The sequence below is a fragment of the Somniosus microcephalus genome, chromosome 6, assembly GCF_052327205.1.
Source record: "Somniosus microcephalus isolate GS21.2 chromosome 6, FLI_Smic_1.0, whole genome shotgun sequence".
In the NCBI taxonomy this organism is placed as follows: domain Eukaryota; kingdom Metazoa; phylum Chordata; class Chondrichthyes; order Squaliformes; family Somniosidae; genus Somniosus; species Somniosus microcephalus.
Window position 1 is genome coordinate 141,211,036 of NC_140992.1, and position 24,553 is coordinate 141,235,588.

At 45.9% G+C, this 24,553-nt stretch overlaps 1 protein-coding gene across 3 annotated transcripts in view; it reads left to right on the forward strand.

Annotated features, from left to right (window-relative positions):
• ryk (receptor like tyrosine kinase) overlaps window positions 1–24,553 on the forward strand; it is a 436,205-nt gene that overhangs the window by 332,756 nt on the left and 78,896 nt on the right. For all 3 annotated transcript variants that reach the window (XM_085990858.1, XM_085990859.1, XM_085990860.1), the window contains one exon: window positions 12,705–12,837. In XM_085990858.1, coding sequence (XP_085846984.1) covers window positions 12,705–12,837 — 133 coding nt within the window. The remainder of the gene's footprint in view (window positions 1–12,704; window positions 12,838–24,553) is intronic.

Sequence of the window (24,553 nt, forward strand, 5' to 3'; positions counted from 1 at the left end):
TTGTTGATGTTATCGTGTAGTCTTTTCAGTGATTCTTCGCCGTGGGTCCATAGGAAGAAAATGTCGTCGATGTATCTGGTGTATAGCGTTGGTTGGCGGTCCTGTGCAGCGAAGAAGTCTTGCTCGAACTTGTGCATGAAGATGTTGGCGTACTGGGGTGCGAATTTGGTCCCCATGGCTGTTCCGTGTGTTTGGGTAAAGAACTGGTTGTCGAAGGTGAAGACATTGTGGTCAAGGATGAAGCGGATGAGTTGTAGGATGGCGTCTGGAGATTGGCTGTTGGTGTTGAGTACTGAGGCTGTCGCAGCGATGCCGTCATCGTGGGGGATACTGGTGTAGAGTGCTGAGACGTCCATCGTGGCGAGGAGTGTTCCTGGTTCAACTGGTCCGTGGGTGCTGAGTTTCTGTAAGAAGTCTGTAGTGTTGCGACAGAAGCTGGGGGTTTCCTGTACGATGGGTTTCAGGATGCCCTCGACGTATCCAGAGAGGTTCTCACACAGGGTTCCGTTGCCTGTTAGCTAGGACGTCCAGGTGTGTTGGCTTTGTGAATCTTTGGGAGGCAGTAGAAGTCTCCCACGCGGGGAGTACGTGGGACATGGAATTACCCAGCTTTCAGGAGAACAGCGACCACGACACCACACAACCCTGCCACGGCAACCTCTGCAAGACATGCCAGATCATCAACACAGATACCATCATCACACGTGACGACACCACCCACCAGGTACATGGTACATACTCATGTGACTCGGCCAACGTTGTCTACCTCATACGTTGCAGGAAAGGATGCCCCGGAGCATGGTACATCGGCGAGACCATGCAGGCACTGCGACAACGGATGAACGGACACCGCGCAACAATCGCCAGGCAGGAGTGTTCCCTCCCAGTCGGGGAACACTTCAGCAGTCAAGGACATTCAGCCTCTGATCTTCGGGTAAGCATTCTCCAAGGCGGCCTTCGAGACACACGACAACACAAAATCGTAGAGCAGAAACTGATAGCCAAGTTCTGCACTCATGAGAACGGCCTCAACCGGGATCTTGGGTCCATGTCATGCTACATGTAACCCCACCTGACGTAGGGTCACCCAAACTCAAGTCGTCGTTGGCTTGTTCTCTCTATACAGATGCGGCCGGACCTGCAGTGATTTCCAGCAAAAAAAAACGTTTTTTGTCTTTTTTGTTTTTCATATAGACCCCAGCATCTGCAACATTTGACCCCTTGTGACCCCACCTCATTGTTCTTTGATGTAATGTTTTCCTGACTGACCTGTTTGGACACCATTCACACCTTTGATTGCTGTGATTATCTCTCTGCCGAGGTGTGATAAATGGCAGTTAGAAAGATTACCTGTAATCATCTTGCGTTATTCTCTGACTATATAAGCTGTGTCTTTATGCAGCTCTCCACTTCACCTGACGAAGGAGCAGCGCTCCGAAAGCTTGTGATTTCAAATAAAACTGTTGGACTATAACCTGGTGCTGTGTGACTTCTTACATTTGTCCACCCCAGTCCAACACCGGCATCTCCACACTAAGAATAAGGGGTAAGCCATTTAGGACTGAGATGAGGAATTTCTTCACCCAGAGAGTGGTGAACCTGTGGAATTCTCTACCACAGAAGGCAGTTGAGGCCAATTCATTAAATATATTCAAGAAGGAGTTAGATATATTTCTTAAGGCTAAAGGGATCAAGGGATATGGAGAGAAAGCAGGGACAGGGTACTGAATTTGGATGATCAGCCATGATCTCATTAAATGGCGGAGCAGGCTCGAGGGGCCGAATGGCCTACTCCTGGTCCTATTTTCTATGTATCTTAAAGCTGTACCCCATAGCGGATACAGAGCTCGCAAAAGCCCATGGCTCACATACCTTCCCTCTCTCTCGCTCTGTTACAACCAGGAAGGATATTGAGGCTTTACAAAGGGTACAATGCAGGCTCACCAGGATACTGCCTTTGCGGAAATACAAATACAAAGGGAGACTTGAAAAATTGGGCCTTTTTTCATTAGAGCAATGCAGATAATGGGGTGATATAAAAGCAGTGTTTAAAATTATGAAAGGATGGCGTAGGGTAGATGGGAGTTGAGAGTTCAAGAACGAGGGGCCATAGATACAAGATTAAAGGTTTAGATGGGCAAGCATCTGCAGCTGAGCATCCAGACCTCCAACACGAGGAAACACCATTATGTGTGTGTGTGTGTCCCGCTGTCATTAGCAGGATCGTGGTAATAAGCTCAAACATTTTATAATAAATTGTTCTATTGACTGTGCTGATCATGAATGATTCTGAATACCTGCTGTCTGCCTAGTGAGGATTCACACCTATGCTTGTAGGTGTCTAATGACTAACCAGTGATTATCATCACCTTGAGGGGAATTAGGAGGTGTCAACTGCATGGAGTAGTTGAAGTGAATAGTATAGATGCATTTAAAGGGAAGCTAGATATGTACATGAGGGAGAAAAGGAATAGAAGGGATATATTGATAGTTAGATGAAGTAGGGTGAGAGGAGGCTCGTGTGGAGCCTAAACACTGGCATGGACCTGTTGAGCCAAGTGGCCCATTTCTGTGCTGTAAATTCTATGTAGTTCTATTTAATATGGTTCCTTTTGGGCTTGAGTTGGCTCCAAGCTGACATGGCTGGCCATAAAAGACTGGAACAAAGTCAAACCTCTGTGGAAAAACTCAGTAATCTTGATACCTAATTCAGTACTCCAAGGCATGATTAATGATTGATCATTCAGTCAATAATAGAAATATTACTGTGCACTGCAATTATTCCCTAACCCTACAGGGTGCTCCTAGCTAGACCAGCATCGAGACATAAACTTTAGTAAAGGGAGTAAATTAAGGGTAGGACATGGCAGGGTAGCTCGGCACCGTGGAGTGCTCCTCCTGTGCTATGTGGGAAGTCAGGGACACTTTCGGTGTCCAGAGCGAACACGTGTAGGAAGTGTCTCCAGCTGCAGCTACTCGAAATCCGCGTTTCGGAGCTGGAGCTTCAGCTGGAGTCACTGGAGCATCCACGAAGCTGAGATCTTTGTGGATAGCACGTTTAACGAGGAGGTCACACCGCAGGTAAAGAGTGCACAGGCAGACAGGAAATGGGTGACCGCCAGACAGAGTAAAAGAACTAGGAAGGTAGTGCAGGAGTCCTCTGGGTCCATCTCCCTCCAACAGATTTTCCATTTTGAATACTGCTGGGGGAGATGGTTTCTCAGGGGAATGCAGCAAGAGCCAAGTCCGTGGCACTACGAGTGGCTCAGCTGCACAGAAGGGTAGGAAAAAGAGTGGGAGAGCAATAGTGATAGGGGATTCTCTCGTAAGGGGAACAGATAGATGTTTCTGTCGCCGCAGACGTGACTCCAAGATGGTATGTTGCCTCCCTGGTGCCAGGGTCAAGGATGTCACTGAACGGCTGCAGGGCATTCTGAAGGGGGAGGACGAACAGTCAGAGGTCGTGGTTCACATTGGTACCAACAACATAGGTAGAAAGAGGGCTGAGGCCCTGCAACAAGAATTTAGGGACCTTGGTAGCAGATTAAAAAGCAGGACTTCAAAGGTTGTAATCTCTGGATTACTCCTGGTGCCATGTGCTCGTGAGTATAGGAATAGGAGGATAGAGCAGATGAATGCATGGCTAAAGAGTTGGTGCAGGAGGGAGGGCTTTCGTTTCCTGGATCACTGGGTCTGCTTCTGGGGAAGGTGGGACCTGTACAAGTCGGACGGGTTGCACCTGAACCGGAACGGGACCAACATCTTTGCGGGGAGGTTTGCTAGTACTGTTGGGGGGTGGGGGGAGGTTTAAACTAACTTGGCAGGGGGATGGGACACGGAGTGAAGCTATAGTAGGGGGTGATGCACAGCCTAATATAGATGAAAAAACAAGTCAGCCTGGAAGGCAGAGCAAATATATAATGGCAGAAGGGAGTATGGCCAGGCTGGATGGCATTTATTTTAATGCAAGGAGTCTTGCGAGTAAGGCAGATGAATTGAAGGTGTTGATGAACATTGTTGCTATCACAGAGACATGGCTGTGGGAGGGGCAGGATTGGCAGCTCAGTATTCCGGGGTTTAGAATCTTCAGGCGAGACAGAGGGGGGTGTAAAAGAGGAGGGGGTGTCTCAATATTAATCAAGGAGTCAATTACTGCAGTAAGGGGGGATGATATCTTAGCAGGTTCCTCTAATGAGGCCATATGGGTAGAATTTAAAAACAAAAAGGGGGCAAGCACCTTGCTGGGATTGTACTATAGGCCCCCAAACAGTCAGGGGGAGATAGAGGAACAGATATGTAGGTAAATCTCAGAGAAGTGTAGTAATAATAGTAGGGGATTTCAACTTCTCCAATATTAATTGGGATAGTCAGAGTGTGAAAGGCTTAGAGGGTGCGGAATTCTTAAAGTGCATCAAGGAGAGCTTTTTGAGCCAGCGTGTAGAAAGTCCTACAAGAGAGGGGGCGGTACTGGACCTAATTCTAGGGAATGTAGCCGGGCAAGTGGTAGAAGTGTCAGTAAGAGAGCATTTTGGTGACAGTGACCATAATTCGGTGAGATTTAAGGTAGTCATGGAAAAGGACAAAGATGGACCGGAAATAAAGGTTCTAAATTGGGGGAAGGCCGATTTTAATATGATAAGGCAGGAGCTGGCCAAAGTTGACTGGGATCAGCTACTTGCAGGAAAATCCACATCAGAGCAGTGGGAGTCTTTCAAAAAGGACATAGAGAGAGTACAATGCCAACGTGAACCCCTAAAGGTCAAGGGTGGGACCAACAAGCCTAGGGAACCCTGGATGTCAACGGATATACAAGAATGGATTAGGAAAAATAGGGAGGCTTTTGGCAGATACGAAGAACTGAAAACAGTGGAAACCCCAGAGGAGTATAGAAAGTGCAGGGGGGTACTTAAAAAAGAAATTAGGAGAGCGAAGAGGGGGCATGAAAAAACAGTGGCGGGCAAAATAAAGGAAAATCCCAAGGTGTTTTATAAGTATATTAAGGACAAGAGTATAACCAGGGAAAGAGTAGGGCCCATTAGGGACTAAAGTGGCAATCTGTGTGTAGAACCGGAAGATGTAGGTGAGGTTTTAAATGAATATTTTGCATCTGTGTTCACTATGGAGAAGGACGATGTAAGCATAGAAATCAGGCAGGGGGTTTGTGATATACTTGAACAATTTTGTATTGAGAGGGAGGAGGTACTAGCAGTTTTAGCGAGCTTAAAAGTGGATAAATCCCCAGGTCCTGACGAGATATATCCCAGGCTGCTGTGTGAGGCAAGGGAGGAGATTGCAGGGGCTCTGGCACAAATTTTCAGAACCTCTCTGGCCACAGAGGAGGTGCCAGAGGACTGGAGGACAGCTAACGTAGTACCATTGTTCAAGAAGGGTGATGCGCTATTAATTACTCATAAAAGACGGAGAGTTAGGAGAGTAACTAAAAGGCTTTTATTAACAAAGAACAGAGCATGCCTCTCGTGGTTGACTGGTTTCCAAGAAGGCAGGGAGCTGCAGAGCAGTCACCTTTATACCTGGGCATGTGGGTGGAGCCAGGGGCGGAGCCAGCTGAGGCATGCATAGATACAACAGTGTGCAACAACAACGGTGAACTACAATAACAGTGGTTTACCACATTCACCCTTTGTTTAAAATTGAGTCCGGCGGGGTGAAGTGTACGAAAGGTTCGTGTAAGTAAGTCTATCAGGTGGCCTTGTATGCCGTCCTGATTGTCGTGGTGGCGGCGGTGATGGTGCAGCATCCAACGTTGAATCTGGCGTCTCATTGAGTGGTTGGGTGGTCAATGACGGGTCCTGGGGCTGCGGCATGCCGTCTACAGGGGTTCGGTTGTGGGTGGTGGTGGATGGCAATGGTAGTGTTTCAGGGGCACCCGAAGGTGCGAGGTCTCGTATGGAGACTGTGTCCTCCCGCCCGTCCGGGTACGCCACGTAAGCATACTGGGGGTTGGCGTGGAGGAGGCTCACCCTCTCGACCAGGGGGTCCGTTTTATGGGACCTCACGTGCTTCCGCAGTAGGACGGGTCCTGGAGACGTCAGCCATGTCGGTAGCGAGGTCCCCGATGTGGACTTCCTGGGGAAAGTGAACATTTTTTCACGGGGAGTGGCATTGGTGGCCGTACAAAGCAGTGACCGAATGGAGTGGAGCGCCGCAGGGAGGACCTCCTGCCAGCGAGAGGTCGGAAGGCCCTTAGATTTTAAGTTTAATAGGACGGCCTTCCAAACCGTCGCGTTCTCTCTTTCCACCTGGCCGTTCCCCCGGGGGTTGTAGCTGGTGGTTCTGCTTGCAGCAATACCTCTCGTGAGCAAGCACTGACGGAGTTCGTCGCTCATAAAGGATGAGCCCCGGTCGCTATGGATATAGCTAGGGAAGCCGAACAAGGCGAAAAGGTCATTCAGACCTTTAATGACCGCGGTACTGGTCATGTCTGGGCAAGGGATGGCAAACGGGAAACGGGAGTACTCATCAATTATGTTGAGGAAGTACACGTTGCGGTCAGAGGAGGGGAGGGGCCCTTTAAAATCGGCGCTTGAAGGGGCGAGTGGCCTTGATCAGGCTTGCTCTGTCTGGCCTATAAAAATGCGGTTTGCACTCGGCACAGATTTGGCAGTTCCTGGTCATGGTCCTGACCTCCTCGATGGAGTAGGGCAGGTTACGGGATTTGATGAAATGGAAGAACCTGGTGACCCCTGGGTGGCAGAGGTCATTGTGGACGGTCTGCAGTCTATCAACCTGCGCGTTGGCGCATGTACCACGTGATAGGGCATCTGGGGGCTCATTGAGTTTCCTGGGCCGGTACAAGATATCGTAATTGTAGGTGGAGAGTTCAATTCTCCACCTCAAGATCTTGTCGTTCTTGATTTTGCCCCTCTGCTCATTGTTAAACATAAAAGCTGGTCAGTGAGCAGGGTAAATCGTTTTCCGGCCAGGTAATGCCTCCAATGTCGCACCGCTTCCACAATGGCCTGGGCCTCCTTTTCGACAGAGGAGTGTCGAATCTCGGGGCCCTGGAGGGTCCTTGAGAAAAAGGCCACGGGTCTCCCCGCCTGGTTAAGGGTTGCAGCTAGGGCGAAGTCGGATGCGTCACTCTCCACTTGGAAAGGGATGGACTCATCCACTGCGTGCATTGTGGCCTTTGCAATATCTCTTTTTATGAGAGTGAAGGCTGCACATGCCTCTGCTGTCAGGGGGAAGGAGGTGGACTTGATGAGGGGTCTGGCTTTGTCCGCATAGTTGGGCACCCACTGAGCATAGTAAGAGAAAAACCCTAGGCATCTCTTCAGTGCTTTTTGGCAGTGGGGGAGGGGGAGCTCCATAAGGGGGCGCATTCTGTCGGGGTCGGGGCTGATGACTCCGTTCTCCACTACGCAGCCAAGAATGGCGAGGCGCGTGGTGCGAAACATACATTTGTCCTTGTTGTATGTTAGATTCAGCCGCTGGGCCGTACGGAGGAATTTCTCTAGGTTAACGTCATGGTCCTGCTGGTCGTGGCCGCAGATGGTGACGTTGTCTAGATAGGGGAAGGTGGCCTGCAGCGCGTTCTGGTCAACCATTCGGTCCATCTCCCTTTGGAAGACCGAAACCCCGTTGGTGACGCCGAAGGGGACTCAGAGGAAGTGGTAGAGACGACCGTCAGCTTCAAAAGCTGTGTACTGGCGGTCCTCAGCCCTGATGGGGAGCTGGTGGTATGCCGACTTCAGATCAATCGTCGAGAACACCCGGTATTGTGCTATCTGATTGACCATGTCAGATATGCGGGGGAGTGGGTATGCATCTAACTGGGTGTAGCGATTGATCGTCTGGCTGTAGTCAATAACTAGGCGCTGTTTTTCGCCAGTCTTCACTACCACCACTTGTGCTCGCCATGGGCTAGTGCTACCCTCAATAATCCCTTCCTTTAGGAGTCTTGCTACTTCGGATTTAATGAAGCTCCTATCCCCGGCACTGTACCGCCTGCTTTTGGTAGCGATGGGCTTACAGTCGCGGGTGAGGTTAGCGAACAAGGGGGGGGGGGGGGAGACTTTAAGCGTGGAGAGGCTGCAAATGGTGCGCGGCGGGCGATTTAAAAGCTGCTGGCTGCAGACTGTGAGTGGGGGGAGGGGTCCGCCGTACGCTAATGTGACACTTTTAAGGTGGCACTGAAAATCCAAACCCAGTAGAACGGCAGCGCAGAGATGGGGCAGGACAAGAAGTTTAAAATTTTTGTATTCTGTGCCCCTTACTGAAAGGGTCACTACACAGTAGCCACCGACGTCTGCTGAATGGGATTTGGAAGCCATAGAGATCCGATGGCGCGTTGGCAGGACCGGGAGAGAGAAACTGCGCACCGTGTCGGGGTGGATAAAGCTCTCCGTGCTCCCGCTGTCAAAAAGGCAGGTAGTGGCGCGGCCGTTTACCGTAATGTCCATCATGGACCTGGACAGTTGGTGAGGGAGAGATTGGTCCAGCGTCACGGAGGCCAGCGTATGGTCGAGCGAGTCGCTGTGGTCGTCAGGCGAGGCGGTGGTTGAGTCCGGGTCACCCGCGATTGGAGTTGGAGGCATCCAAGATGGCGGACAAAATGGCTGCGCCCATGATCCCGATCCCCACGCGGCTGGAGGTGTCCAAGATGGCGGACAAGATGGCTGCCCCCACGGTTCACACACGGCGCTGCTGGCGTTAGCGGTTTTACCTTTGCAGGCGCTGACGTAGTGTCCTTTCTTCCCGCAGCCAGAGCAGGTAGCGTTTTTCGCCGGGCAGCGTGCTCTGGGGTGTTTTGCCTGGCCACAAAAGTAACATTTCGGGCCCTTGGACATCGCTGCAGCAGTTGGTGCCGGGGGTGGCGGTCCCATGACCCAAGGTTGCGGCGTCCACGGTGCGGAGCGGTTAGGGGAGAATGCGTCCATATTCCAGTGGGCCGCGTCTAGCGAGAGCGCGAGGGACACTGCCTTCTTCAGGTCGATTTCGCCCTTCTCCAGCAGTCTCTGCCGGGAGTAGTCGGACTTGAGGCCCGCAACGAAAGCATCTCGGATAAGTCCCTCCGTGTGTGTCGCGGCCGATACCTCTTTACAATCGCAGGCTCGGCCGAGTATCTGTAGTGCCCGTAGGAATGCCTCCACCGATTCCCCGGACTGCTGTTTGCGGGATCTCAGGAGGTGTCTGGCATAAACCGTATTTACTGGGCGTGTGTATTGTCCTTTTAGCAGATCGATAGCCGCCGCGTAGGTAGTCGCGTCCTGGATGAGCGTGTAGACTTGGTGGCCCACCTTGGAGGCCAGGATTTTTAGTTTGTTTCCATCTAGTGTCACAGCTGAGGCTTCCAGGTAAGCTTCGAAGCAACGCAGCCATTGTGCGAACTTGGTAGACGAACCCGCCTCTTGAGGGTCTAGGTCCAGGCATGTTGGTCTGAGGGCATGCAGCAACGCCCGCTGCTCAGCGTTTGGTGCCGTCATTTGCTGCAGCGCCTGCTGCTCAGCGTTTGGTGCCGACATTTTGTTTTTGTTAATAAAATTGGTGCGCTATTAATTACTCATAAAAGACGGAGAGTTAGGAGAGTAACTAAAAGGCTTTTATTAACAAAGAACAGAGCATGCCTCTCGTGGTTGACTGGTTTCCAAGAAGGCAGGGGGCTGCAGAGCAGTCACCTTTATACCTGGGCATGTGGGTGGAGCCAGGGGCGGAGCCAGCTGAGGCATGCATAGAAAGAACAGTGTGCAACAACAACAACAACGGTGAACAACAATAACAGTGGTTTACCACAAAGGGTAGTAGGGATAAACCAGGGAATTACAGGCCAGTGAGCCCAACATCAGTGGTAGGGAAATTATTGGAAAAAATTCTGAGGGACAGAATTAGTCTCCACTTGGAGAGGCAAGGATTAATCAAGGATAGTTGGCATGGCTTTGTCGGGGGGAGATCATGTCTAATCAATTTGATTGAATTTTTCGACGGGGTGACTAGGTGTGTGGATGAGGGTAGTGCAGTTGATGTAGTCTACATGGACTTCAGTAAGGCTTTTGACAAAGTCCCACATGGGAGACTGGTCAAGAAGGTAAGAGCCCATGGGATCCAAGGCAATTTGGCACATTGGATCCAGAATTGGCTTAGTGGCAGGAGGCAGAGGGTGATGGTCGAAGGTTGTTTTTGTGACTGGAAGCCTGTGGTGCACCGCAGGGATCGGTGCTGGGTGCTGGGTCCTTTGCTGTTTGTAGTGTACATTAATGATTTAGATATGAATGTAGGAGGTATGATCAGTAAGTTCGCGAAAATTGGTGGAGTGGTAAATAGCGAGGACGATATAGACTGGTTGATTAGATGGGCAGAACAGTGGCAAATGGAATTTAACCCTGAAAAGTGTGAGGTGATGCATTTTGGGAGGACTAACAAGGCAAGGGAGTACACAATGAATGGTAGAACTCTAGGATGGACAGAGGATCAGAGGGACCTTGGTTTGCATGTACATAGATCCCTGAAGGCAGCAGGACAGGTAGATAAGGTGGTTAAAAAGGCATATGGGATCCTTGCCTTCATTAGCCGAGGCATAGAATATAAGAGCAGGGAGGTTATGATGGAGCTGTACAAAACACTAGTTAGGCCACAGCTGGAATACTGTGTGCAGTTCTGGTCGCATTGGGGAGGGTGCAGAGGAGATTCACCAGGATGTTACCTGGGCTGGAGCGCTTCAGCTATGAGGAGAGACTGGACAGGCTGGGGTTGTTTTCCTTAAGAGCAGAGACGGCTGAGGGGGGACCTGATTGAGGTGTACAAAATTATGAGGGGCATAGACAGGGTAGATAGAAAGGAACTTTTCCCCTTCGTGGAGGGGTCAGTAACCATGGGGCATAGTTTCAAGGTAAGGGGCAGGAGGTTTAGAGGGGATTTGAGGAAAAACGTTTTCACCCAGAGGGTGGTTGGAATCTGGAACTCACTGCCTGAAAGGGTAGTAGAGGCAGGAACCCTCACAACATTCAAGAAATATTTAGATGAGCACTTGAAATGCCATAGCATACAAGGCTATGGACCAAGTGCTGGAAAATGGGATTTGAATAGACAGGGCTTGATGGCCGGCGCGGACACAATGGGCCGAAGGGCCTCTTTCTGTGTTGTATAACTCTATGACCCTATTTATGCTAGTAAACTCTGCAATTTTAGTTGATTAAACTTCAGCAATACCCCTGCATTTACTTGAAGATCCATAGATGTTGGGTCTTTCTAACCTGCACCAAAGCGCTCTCAATGGCATGAATCCCTATAGGGAGAGAGTGTGCACTCCATATTGAGCAAACAGAAACTCTACCTGTGTGGATTTCTCAGTCGCTTAGTTTGGAGATTCTTAATCAGAATGATGGGTATCCAGCTTACTGACGAAAGAAAGATCCTATGATTTTACTCCATTTCAAACAACATTTTCAGGTTCACTGTTCAGCTTACTTGCACTAGACCGACCACTTTCAGATATATATTCTAAGTAGAACCTGTTACAGTTTCACTTAAAGCAGTTCTAATTGTTCAATATTTTTCTCAGCCTCCCATATATTCTTGTGGAATTGAAATAGAATTTTATCAAGAGGTTGAGAATTGCTGAGGGGAGAGGAATGGAAGTTCATGAATACAGTGGCCAATTTGTTTGAAAAGAAAGACAGACTTGCATTTATATAGCCGCTTTCATGACCTCAGGGCGTCCCAAAGTGCTTTACAGCCAAAGAAGTACTTTTGAAGTGCAGTCACTGTTGTAATGTAGGAAATGCGGCAGCCAATTTGTGCACAGCAAGCTCCCACAAACAGCTCACCTTGGATAATGACCAGATACAGGAAACTTTGTGCTATCCGGCACCGACGGGACCGAGCTGTTGCCGTTCCCTCAAAACTGCCGGACACTCCAGCTCTAATGTTGAAGCATACGGAGGTTTTCATCTTCGTATCTGACAACAAACACTGTTGCTTAGCAACAGCTTCTAAACAGTCGGCTGCAGCTGCAAGCGTCTCTAGCTGAAGTTTTGCTATAGCTACAGACCTTGCAGTGCCTGACTGGGGAAAAAAAAAGCAACGAAATGAAAAAAAACGGCTCCTGATTTTTGCCGGTGGCTCGAGCTTGCCGGACATTTAGCCTCCGGATAACACACAGTTTCCTGCAATCTGTTTTTCGTGATGTTGATTGAGGGATAAATATTGGCCGGGACGCCAAGGATAACACCCCTACTCCTCATCGAAATTGTGCCATGGGATCTTTTAGTGCCACAGCCTTCTGATTCAAGTGAGAGTACTACAGTGGGATGGTGGTGGGTTGCAAAACATAAAATACATCTTGTATATCCGTACTGTGAATCAGTTTGATGCTGCCATTTGTTTTCCTCTGTTTGACTGCATAATTGGTTTGGTAGACTAAAGTAATTATGTACTGCAGAACAGCCTAAGAAACCTGGGTTCAATTTGAGCTAGAGGAGCTATGCAATATGCCATGAATACTGAGACCAATGTTTGATTCCATTCTTTCACTGACATTCTGACTTGGCTTCTTTTGAATTTGTGCCTTGTGTGTTTAGGAATATTGTGTCACTGACCATGGAGCAGTGTTGTCTGAGGTTATGGGGCTGTAACTGTTGTTCACCTGTTGCATGAGCTGATGTCCACAGTATGCTGGTTTGGAAAATAGAAAGAATAAAAGAGATGTGATTTGTTGGTGACTAATATTCTGCCATTTTTTTGACCAGAAATCTGCTGCCCATCAATCACGTTTGCATAGAGGATGGGGAGAGGCCTATGGTACTGCTGCCCTATATGAATTGGGGGAATCTGAAACTCTTCCTTCGACAGTGCAAGCTTGCTGAGGCCAACAATCCGCAGGTAACTGCTAAGCACTTCATTATTTTGTACATTTCATAGTCACGATAGTTAAAAGATTGGACCTAACAAAGCATCTAGCATCTGTTATATCTTGAGTTTAAATGCTATATGTGTTCATAGAATGATACAGCACAGAAGGAAGCCATTTGGCCCATTGTGCCTGTGCCAGCTCGTTTAGTCCCACTCCCCTGCAATTTTTTTTCTCCAAGTCTTTATCCAATTACATTTTGAAGGCTACTATTGAATCTGCATCCACCATCCAATCAGGCAGTGCATTCCAAACCCTAACCACTCGTTGCATAAAAATGTTTTTCCTTAAGTCGCCATTGGTTCTTTGCCAATCACCTTAAATATGTTCCCTCTGGTTATCGACCCTTCAGCCTTCTATATGTTAAAGGCACAATATAACTGCAAGTTGATGTATCTCTTCTGTTCAGAAATATATTCAGAGATTGCAGGTGTCATACCATTGTTTGTGGAATAGGGTTCCAATTTACCTCCCAGAAAAATTCGCAGTGTTATGTCAAAACCTGGTACTCTCAGGCCCTAGAGAATGTATCTTGCTAGTTCAAGAGTCAATGCTTCAACTCAAAAATAAAAATTTAGCCTGTTATAAACAGGCCAAAAAATTCATCAAATAAAACAAACAAGGGTAGTCCCTGTGAGCTGGACATTGGAGGAGATGCGCTGGAGGGGATTGGTGTGGTCAACTGTGGAGAAAGAAAGGTAATTCACCGTGGTTACAATTGCACAGGATGGCGTTTGACTTTGATTAGGGCTGTTTCATTCTTCAGTAAAAAAAAAAACAAGTTCCTGCCTCTGCCTGGCATCTGGCACCTCTCCACTTTAGGGAAAATTTGTACTAAGTCCCTTGGCCTACAAATGATGGTGCAGGAAACTTTCGATTTACCGGCACCTAAATAACCGGAAATCTCGGTTAACTGGCAAAATTCAGGAGTAGGTTCAGGTAACTTTTATTACTTGCCTTCCTCCATTTGTTGCTGTGCAAGGGTGTGGCTGCAGCTGTTGCTAAGCTACAGAGACGCTTGCAACTTGTGGCCATTGTTCTGAAGCTGTTGCTAAGCAACAGGGTTTGTTGCTTTATACAGAGCTCTCCGCTCCGTATCTTTTACTATAGCTTTCAGTTATCCGGAATTTTTGATGAACCGGCACCACGCCGGATAAAAAAAAGTTTCCTGTAATCTGTGACTGAAAGGAGGCTTTTTGCCCAGATGTTTATACATGGATCTGTTTTTGGTAGCTGCCCATCTAAGTCGGCAGGGCTGCCACATATACTCACCATGAGCAGTTGGCTGCTAAGCTTGTAGCACACAACCAGGCAGTCAGGGTATGTGGTAAACTTCGAGAAGTTGAAAATGAAATATTTTCAGAATAGTGGGAATAGACTTAATACTTTCTAAAATATATCATTTTAGTGAAACATTGCAGCAGCTGATGGTCTTTCACTGCTAGGAAAAGAATCATTGCAAAGAATTTTGGATTGATTGCTGCAACTATTTTAGCAGTGTATTCGAGAGAAGGTAGGTTTACATGGCTGAAAAATATTCAAGCATTGGGCTGTTTCATTCTTCAAAAAAACAAGTTCCTGCCACCTCTCCACTTGAGGGAAAATTTGTACAAAATCCCTTGGCCTCCAAATGATGACAATTTACCCCCAAAAAACTCAGTGTTAATTCAAAACCTGGTGCCCTCAGGCCCCAGCGAATGCACCTTGAATTATAGGGTTGTGCATTTTAATCGCTGCCATGACATTATTCAAGTTGCTCTTGCTTTCCTTTGAAGTATTTCACTGTTTTGTTTGCAGACCACTATACACAGCAATGGGTCACTCCACCTTGAAGGTGGGGAGGAGGTGAAAGGCAGGTCCAGTCCTGCATAATCTTTGTCACTAATCTTACAGAATTATAGAGGTGATTGAATTGTTTGGCCCTGTTAAAGATAGTCGCAGGAGATGCCACTTAATAACCTGAAACGTTTTGGTGGGGAGGAGGGACACAAATTGTGGAAAGTGGCTGACTTTGGTTGTTTATCTTGACTTCTTTGGCAAATTATGTTTGAACTGTAGGTTTTAAGAGTTCAAGATGGGTTACTAACACTTATTCCCCTTGTGCATAGAATTATAGAAATGTAGGTATAGATCAGGCCATTCAGTCCATTGTGCTTGCACTGATGTTAGCTGTAAACAGGTTTCCTTCAACACAAATGGCAAACCAAGAAAGGAGAGAGAGCTGTGAAAGGGATTAGTGTAGTTTCAGAAAAAACTTATAAAGGCTTGCACTAGATGGCACTATTGGAATTCTTCTAGATAAGCTCTGAATTGGTCACTCCTACTCTACATTGTATCTGCCATAATAGTGCTGTTAATTTCTACCAATTTTAAGGTAGAGATATAGGTAAATCAGCAAAATTAAGGTGAAAGGAAGGGTTGGAGAAAAGCACTTTGTCAACATATTAAGAATGATGAGTATTATGACAACCACAACTGGAAGTACTTAGTTGTACCTATTTGGGGACAGAACTGATAGACCAGCTGGGATCTTCATCAAAAGCAGTCTGCTATTCAAACCAGTGGCATTATCTCAATTGTGGAGTGTTCTTACACCCTTTCTTGCTTGCACTGGGGTGCATCAAAGGTAGATTTCACAAGGGAGTTGGATGGAAAGTTTCACCCTCTATACCCACCCATGCATTCTGTACTGAAATTGTGTTCCAGACTGCTGGACTGTTTATTAACCTAGCGTGAGAACTGCATTGCCAGGTTAGCCAACACCATCCCTCCACAACTATATAACTTTGTCTTTCCAGCAACTTTCCGAGAAATTCCACCTCATTCAGCAGAACTGTTGGGGTATGTCGACATCACGCACTTCTTCCACAACTTACTGAGGCTCTGCAAAATCGAGTGAGAATCATTCCCCTCCCTTGTGCCTCCTGAGCTACACCTCTTGAACCCTAAAAGCACCTAGAAATATATAACTGTTATTACATTGGAACAATGGGGAAATATCTGGCAACAAACCTTTACCATACATATTGAAATCCAAGTGAGCCAACTCAAACTCGTACACAGAACTTATCACAACACTCATGCTCTATAAGTTTCACCCTTTCCTGTCTGATAAATGTGGAGCGAATACTACCACCTTCTTATGAATCTCCAGTCCTTCTGTCCTCTAATCCATCCATTATGTTCAGTGACAGAAAGACCATGACCAGCATTGTGATCCTGTCAGATCCCCTCTTTTCTGTTGCCACGCCTCCTGGACTACCTGAGATATGAGGGTGAACGCACTTCTCGCTGCTTACTCTGAAGTTTAGAGCCCAGTGTTATGCCACTCGACCTGTATGGCTGCCCATGACAATTTAATTTAAAAAAGGGCCCAAAGCTGTGGCAACTATGATTGCATTGACAAATTTACTGTGTTGTAATCTTACCTTGTGATCTCTATTATGCTCAACCAAACTGTTCTGAAATTCTTTCGGCTGGATAAACATCTACAAATTATGACAGACAGTAAGAAAAGGTTGTTCTTCGGTGGCCTAGCATTAATTTTTGTAACTATTTTACCTTTTTTCTTTATCCTTTCCAAACACAACCAAAAATAGAGCTTCTGTACAAATAAATCATATGTTCTTGAAGAGGCAGTGCTGTGTGTAATCTATAATAAAACTGCTGTTTAAAGTAATAAATAGGTGAAAATCCAAATGTAAAGCTATTTTGTTCCATTCATCAAACTTTTTAATTTTTTTTCCTGCGTATGTGGTCCTACTTTTGAGCATTTTCAGTCACTACTTGCTGAGAAATTTATAGTACGAAATCACTCAGGCAAAGGTTGCTTGGGATGGCAATGGAGGAGCCACAACCTACCTACTTCACTCTTGTGATGTCAATTAAAACTCAGTGTTGTTTCTGTATCATCATTTTAGGGATTGTTATGTTAAACTCTTCCATGGTGAGTTTGCTTGATATCTAGAACATACACAGAATTAAAGCACTTTTAAACAGGACTCTTCAAATACCAGAGTTATTTGGGGTAAATTTGAGTTTGGCAGTAAACTGGTGGTTGCAGTTTGGCCACCTGTTATATACCCCACCTGAATTTCCTCTCCATTGGAGTCAGTAGCTGTGTGATCAGGTTGCATTCCACATCTCTCATATACAAGGCCTCACTTTGACTGCACCCTCATTGACAGCAGCTGATTTCTCCAATATAAGATAATTAAAGAGCAAGATTTAGGGACAAATTCTTCCCTTAGTAAGTATTTCTGCTGACAGCGGAAAGATGGTGTGAGCACTGGCTCTAGTCTGCTTTGAGGCGATCACAGGAGCTGCCTTAGTATCCTTTTTTTTCAGTGCTGTTTTGTGAAGATCAGTAACCAGATATGCCAACTACGAACATGAGTACATAAGAACATAAGAAATAGGAGCAGGAGTAGGCCATTCAACCCTTCGAGCCTGCTCTGCCATTTAATAAGATCATGGGGTAGAGGAACAGAGGGATCTGGAAGTACAGAAACACAGAGCACGAAAAGTGGCAGCAAAAGTTAAGGTCATAAAAAAAGCAAACAAAACATTGGGGTTCATTTCTAGAGGGATAGAATTCAAAAGCAGAGAAGTTATGTTAAACTTGTATAGAGCCTTACTTAGCCCACACTTGGAGTACTGTGAACAGTTCTGGTCTATATATTATAAAAAGGAGATAGAGGCACTGGAGAGGGTGCAAGAAAGATTTACTAGAATGATACCAGAATGGAGAGGTTATACCTATCAGGAAAAATTGAACAGGTTGGGCTCTTTTCTCCAGAAAAGAGAAGACTGAGGGGTGACCTGATCGAAGTCTTCAAAATTATGAAAGGTTTTGATAGGGTAGACGTAGCGAAGATGTTTCCACTTGTGGGGGAGCCCAAAACTAGAGGCCATAAATATAAGATAGTCACTAATAAATCGAATAGGGAATTCAGGAGAAACTTCTTTACCCAGAGAGTGGTGAGAATGTGGAACTCGCGACCATAAAAACATAAGAAATAGGAGCAGAAGTAGACCATTCGGCCCTTCGAGCCTGCTCCGCCATTGATTGAGATCTTGGCTGATCTTCTGCCTCAACTCCATTCAACAGCCCTATCGCCATATCCCTTGATGCCTTTCCTAGTCAGAAATCTTATCGACTTCTGTTTTGAATATACCCAATGACTGAGCCTCCACAGCCCTCCGGGGTAGAGAATTCCAAAATTCACCACCCTCTGTGAAGAAATTTCTTCTCATCTCAGTCCTGAATGTCCTACCCTTTATCCTGAGGCTGTGGCCCCTGGTTCTAGAATCCCCAGCCAAGGGAAACATTCTCCCAGCATCCACCCTATCAAACCCTAATAATTAAATGCTTCAGTGAGATCCCCTCTCATTCTTCTGAATTCAAGAGAATACAGGCTTAGTTTACTCAATCTCTTCTCATACGACAGTCCCACCATCCCAGGAATCAATCTCGTGAACCCTTGTTGCACTCCCTCTATGGCAAGTATATCCTTCCTTGGGTAAGGAGACGAAAATTGTGCACAGTACTCCAGGTGTGGTCTCACCAAGGCTGTTTTTTGTACCAAAGTGGATAACTTCACATTTATCCACATTACATTCCATCTGCCATGTTCTTGCCCACTCACTGAGCCTGTCGAGATCCCCTTGAAGCCTCTTCACATCCTCTTCACAAATGACACTGCCACCTAGCTTTGTATCATCAGCAAATTTGGGAATGTTCATTAATCCCCTCATCCAAATCATTAATATAGATTGTGAATAGCTGGGGCCCAAGCACCGATCCATGCGGTACCCCACTAGTCACAGCCTGCCATCCTGAAAAAGACCCGTTTATCCCTACTCTTTGTTTTCTGTCTGTTAACCAATCCTCAATCCATGCTAGTATATTACCCCCAATTCCATGTGCCCTAATTTTGTTCACCAACCTCTTGTGTGGGACCTTATCGAAGGCTTTCTGGAAATCCAAATACACCACATCTACCAGTTCCCCTTTGTCTACTCCACTAGTTACATCCTCAAAGAACTCCAATAGGTTTGTTAAACAGGATTTCCCTTTCATAAATCCATGCTGACTCTGCCCAATCTTCCTATTAGTTTCTAAGTGCCCAGTTATTGCACCCTTTATAATAGATTCCAGCATTTTCCCAACTACTGTAGTTCCCCGTTTTCTCTCTCCCTCCTTTCTTAAATAGCGAGGTTACATTTGCAATCCTCCAATCTGCAGGAACCGTTCCAGAATCTATAGAATTTTGGAAGATGACAACCAATGCACCCACTATTTCCATGGCCACCTCTTTCAAAACCCTAGGATGTAGGTCATCCGGTCCTTGGGATTTATCGACTTTTAATCCCATTAATTTTGCTAGTATTCTGTTTTTTACTAATAATAATTTCTTTAAGTTCCTCGTTCTCGCCACACCCTTGGTTTTCTCGTATTCCTGGGAGGTTTTTTGTGTCTTCCTCCGTGAAGACAGAAACAAAGTATTTATTTAATTTCTCTGCTACTTCCTCATTCCCCATTATAAATTCTCCCGTCTCTGACTGTAAAGGACCTACATTTACCTTCGCCAGTCTTTTCCTTTTCACATACCTATAGAAGCTTTTACAATCCATTTTTATATTTTTCGCTAGTTTGTGCTCATATTCCAATTTCCCTTGATCAATTTCTTGGTCCCCCTTTGCTGATTTCTAAAAAGATCCCAATCCTCAGGCTGACTGCTTTTTCTGTCAACTTTATAAGCTTCCTCCTTTGACTTAATACTAGCTTTAATTCCTTTTGTTAGCCATGGTTGGATCACTTTTCCTTTTGGGTTTTTATGCCCTAGAGGAATATATGTTTGTTACAAATTATGCATTATTTCCTTGAATGTTAGCCATTGTATGTCCACCTTCATACCTTTTAGCATAGTCTCCCACTCTACCATAGCCAACTTGTCCCTCATACCCATGTAGTTTCCTCTGTTTAGATTGAAAACCTTAGTTTCAAATTGGACTACATCACTCTCAAACTTAATGTAAAATTCAATCATATTATGGTCACTTGTCCCTAAAGGCCCCTTTACCACAAGATTATTGATTAGCTCTTTCTCATTACACAGTACCAGATCCAGAATTGCCTATTCCCTGATTGGTTCCTCCACATACTGATCCAGGAAACCACCTTGCATGTATTCCAAGAATTCGTCCTCCACACCATTAGTGGTAATTTGATTTGCCCAGCCAATATGTAGATTAAAGTCCCCCATGATTACCGTATTGCCCTTTTTATATGCACTTCTAATTTCTTGATTGATACTGTGTCCTACATTACCACTACTGTTTGGTGGCCTACACACAACTCCCAACAATGTTTTCTGCCCTTTGCTGTTTCTTAGCTCCACCCAAACTCATTCCAGTTCTACATCACGATCTGCCGAGCCAAGATCTTTTATCTCTACCGTACCAATCTCATCCTTTATTAACAGCGCTACGCCACCTCCTTTTCCCCTGAGTAAAGGATGACAACTTCAAAAAGTTGGCAACTCAAAAGCAGTCTTGGATTGAGGCCTATAAATTGTTGGAGTGAACGTGCAGTGAGGCACAGGCTTGTTGAGCTGCAGGCACGCCCAGCTCTCCAGTATTTGTACAGCAGGAGATTGTGGCAGAAATTCAATGGGTTTCCTCTCCTTTTTTTGTAGAGACATTGTGGGTCATTGTGGATGTTTATTAATGCTCTGTTACTAAATCCAATTGTTAAATTGAGTTAAAATGGTTTGTACAGTGATTACAGTGACATGAAGCACATTTCTCTTTCCCTCCTCTTCCCCCCCCCCCCCTCCACTATCTCAGCTCATTGACCCCCACAAAGCAACCCCTCAGATCACACTGATGGTCTCCTTCCCCCCCCGCCTCAGATCACACTGGTACTCTTCCCACCCACCCCCCCCCCCCACCTCAGATTTAATAGGACAAACTCAGCATGGTTTCATGAAGGGGAAGTCATGTTTGACAAATTTGCTGGAGTTTTTTGAGAAAGTAACATACAGGGTGGATAAAGGGGAACCAGTGGACATAGTGTATTTAGACTTCCAAAAGGCATTTGACAAGGTGCCACACAAAAGATTATTGCTCAAGATAAAAAATCACGGGATTGGGGGTAATATTCTGGCGTGGGTGGAGGATTGGCTATCTAACAGAAAGCAGAGAGTTGGGATAAATGGTTCGTTCTCAGATTGGCAATCAGTAACTAGTAGTGTTCCGCAGGGGTCAGTGCTGGGTCCCCAACTCTTTACAATCTATATTAATGATTTGGAGGAGGGGACCGAGTGTAACATATCAAAGTTTGCAGATGATACAAAGATGGGACGGAAAGTAGTGAGTGAGGAGGACATAAAAATCCTGCAAAGGGACATAGACAGGCTAAGTAAGTGGGCAGAGATTTGGCAGATGGAATACAATACTGGAAAGTGTGAGGTTATGCACTTTGGCAGGAAAAATCATAGAGCAAGTTATTATCTTAATGGCAAGAAACTGGAAAGTACTGTAGTACAAAGGGATCTGGGGGTCCTGGTGCACGAAACTCAAAAAGTTAGTATGCAGGTGCAGCAAGTGATCAAGAAGGCCAGTGGACTGTTGGCTTTTGTTGCTAGGGGGATGGAATATAAAAACAGGGAGGTATTGCTGCAGTTGTACAAGGTATTGGTGAGACCGCACCTGGAATACTGCATACAGTTTTGGTGTCCATACTTAAGAAAAGACATACTTGCTCTCGAGTCAGTACAAAGAAGGTTCACTCGGTTAATCCCGGGGATGAGGGGGTGGTCATATGAGGAGAGGTTGAGTAGATTGGGACTCTACTCATTGGAGTTCAGAAGAATGAGAGGCGATCTTATTGAAACACATAAGATTGTGAAGGGGCTTGATCGGGTGGATGCGGTGAGGATGTTCCCAATGATGGGTGAAACTAGAACTAGGGGGCATAATCTTAAAATAAGGGGCTGCTCTTTCAAAACTGAGATGAGGAGAAACTTCTTCACTCAGAGGGTGGTAGGTTTGTGGAATTTGCTGCCCCAGAAAGCTGTGGAAGCTACATCATTAAATAAATTTAAAACAGAAATAGATAGTTTCCTAGAAGTAAAGGGAATTAAGGGTTACGGGGAGCGGGCAGGAAATTGGACATGAGTCTAGGTTCGGAATGGTCATGGCCCTGTGGGTAGTGGAGTGGGCCCAGGGGCCGTGTAGCCTGGTTCTGCTCCTACTGTGTTCTAATTCTGTGTTAGATTTCAGGAGATGGTTTTATTCCTGTTCCTGGCTGGGGTGGAGATCGCCTTTACAGAAGGTAAGTACTGTAGAAAATATAGGGACAGAGTGATCTCCTGGAAGAATTTCGATCGCTTAGATGGGTCGGAGAGGAATTTCCCAGATTTTTTTCTCCCAAATTGGCCATTGGGTCTTTATCTGGTTTTTCGCCTCTCCCGGGAGATCACATGGGTTCGGGTGGATGCACAGTGATAGAAGATTTGAGGTTAGGATCAGATCAGCCATGATCTTATTGAATGGCGGAGCAGGCTCGAGGGGCCGATTGGCCTACTCCTGCTCCTATTTCTTATGTTCTTATCACACTGGCACTCTTTTCCCCCCCTCCCCGCCCCACCTCAGATCACACTGGCACTCTTTGCCCGCCCCCCCCCCCCCCGATCACACTGGTCCTCTTCCCTCACCCAAGATCACACTGGTACTTCCCACCCCCCGATCCCAGTGGTGCTCTTTCTCCTCCTCCGTGCTCCAGTGCACTGTTCATGATTGACCAGCCATCCTGGCTCATTGATGGGACTTAGAGAGATAGACGTGTCCTTGGGGACTGGGATTCTTTCCCACTCAGCATCAGATAATGCTGAAGCTGATGGCCTTAACTGGTAGGTGGTTTTAGCTGGAAGCAGCACAAAGCTTACCAGTGTTCTGTGCTAGTAAACTGCTTGGTTACACCTAATTAAACATTTGGAAGCCTCTTTGCTTTGGTTCTGGACAACCTGTGCCGATGCTTTCTGGGTTTGGGTAAGCGTGGTGGGTTGAGTGTGCATTCTGCATTCCTAACTCGCACCAAGTCCCGTTCACCCATCTCCCCTGTGTTCGCTGACCAACATTGGCTCCCGGTTAAGCAACGCCTCGATTTCAAAATTATCATCCTTGTTTTCAAATCCCTCCATGGCCTCGCCCCTCCCTATCTAATCTCCAGCCCCACAACCCTCCAAAATATCTGCGCTCCTCTAATTCTGCCCTCTTGAGCATCCCTGATTATAATCGCTCAACCATTGGTGGCCGTGCCTTCTATTGCCTAGGCCCTAAGCTCTGGAATTCCCTGCCTAAACCTCTCTGCCTCGCTACCTCTCTTTTCTCCTTTAAGACACTCCTTAAAACCTACCTCTTTGACCAAACTGCCCTAATTAGCTTCTATGTGGCCTAATTAGGTTCTATGTGGCTCGGTGTCAATTTTTTTGTCTTAATACTCCCGTGAAGCGCTTTGGGACATTGTATTACGTTAAAGGCGCTATATAAATACAATATATGTACTTGATATTGCGGCCAGGTTCGCAGCCTGGGACATAGTGCTTCACAAATGTGCATTGCTGTGGTTTTCCACCAGACCTAAAGAGAAGGCTGATAAAATTATTCTTTACGGGAAAGGCCCTCTTTAATGACATAAGCGGACAACATTTTGGAAAGTTTCAAAAGTAAAGGCTATTCTAGCTCTAGAATGCTCTCTGCAGTCAACCTCAAAAATGCATCCTTCCATATCGCTGATCATGGTGAACCATGCTGATTCTTGACAAGAGAGATGGGCAACATCTCAGCTGGGCAGAATCAGAGTTGCAAGTTATTAGTACAGCGGCAGAAATTGAAATGAGATAAGAATAAAGAGATATTATGTATGACTATAGATAAGCAGCGGGGAAGCTGAAAATGACACCGAACATAAATCCAAGTAAATCAAACAATCTGGGAAAGCAAGTCCAGAATTGCTATTAAGTGCCTATATGTAAATGCTAAATTCATTTGGAATATGATGTTTCATAAAAAAAACTTACAAGAGGAGAGAATGTGTTAAAACAGATTAAAGGGAATGTTGTGGCCTGGAGCTTCTGCTTTGGGTTCAGTCGGTGATCCGGTCACAACTTGCGCCAGTTTTGAGAAGTGTTTTTTTCTTCCATCAAACACATTTGCATATTGCCTAACGTAAAATCTGCCATGAACCAGCGCAATTGGGCAGCGTTTAAGAAAAAATTTTGATTAAAAAATATTCTTTTGATATATTTGAGTGGTAACTTGGTACAGTTTTATTAATACAGCTGAAAATGGGTTTATCACAAAAAATAAGCATTTTTAATCAGTGTCCAGTCCACCACCTGTGAGTTACCCGAGTTTAAATAACTGAAAATGACTTTAAAAAACTATACAGAGCCATTTGTTAGTTATATTGGATTACAGTAGTCATTTTCCTAGTAAATTAAAAGAAGTTATGTTCAAAAGCATATAAAAGGTGCCTATTGGTGTCCTTGTGTGTTAAAAAAAAGTTAATTTTAAGAGCCTCCTCGAAGTACAATTAGTAGAAACTCACCATGGTGATTAATTCGATCCGGAGGTGTAGCCAGTTTTGTGGGTGGCTTAGCTTCTAGCGTGATTTTTTTA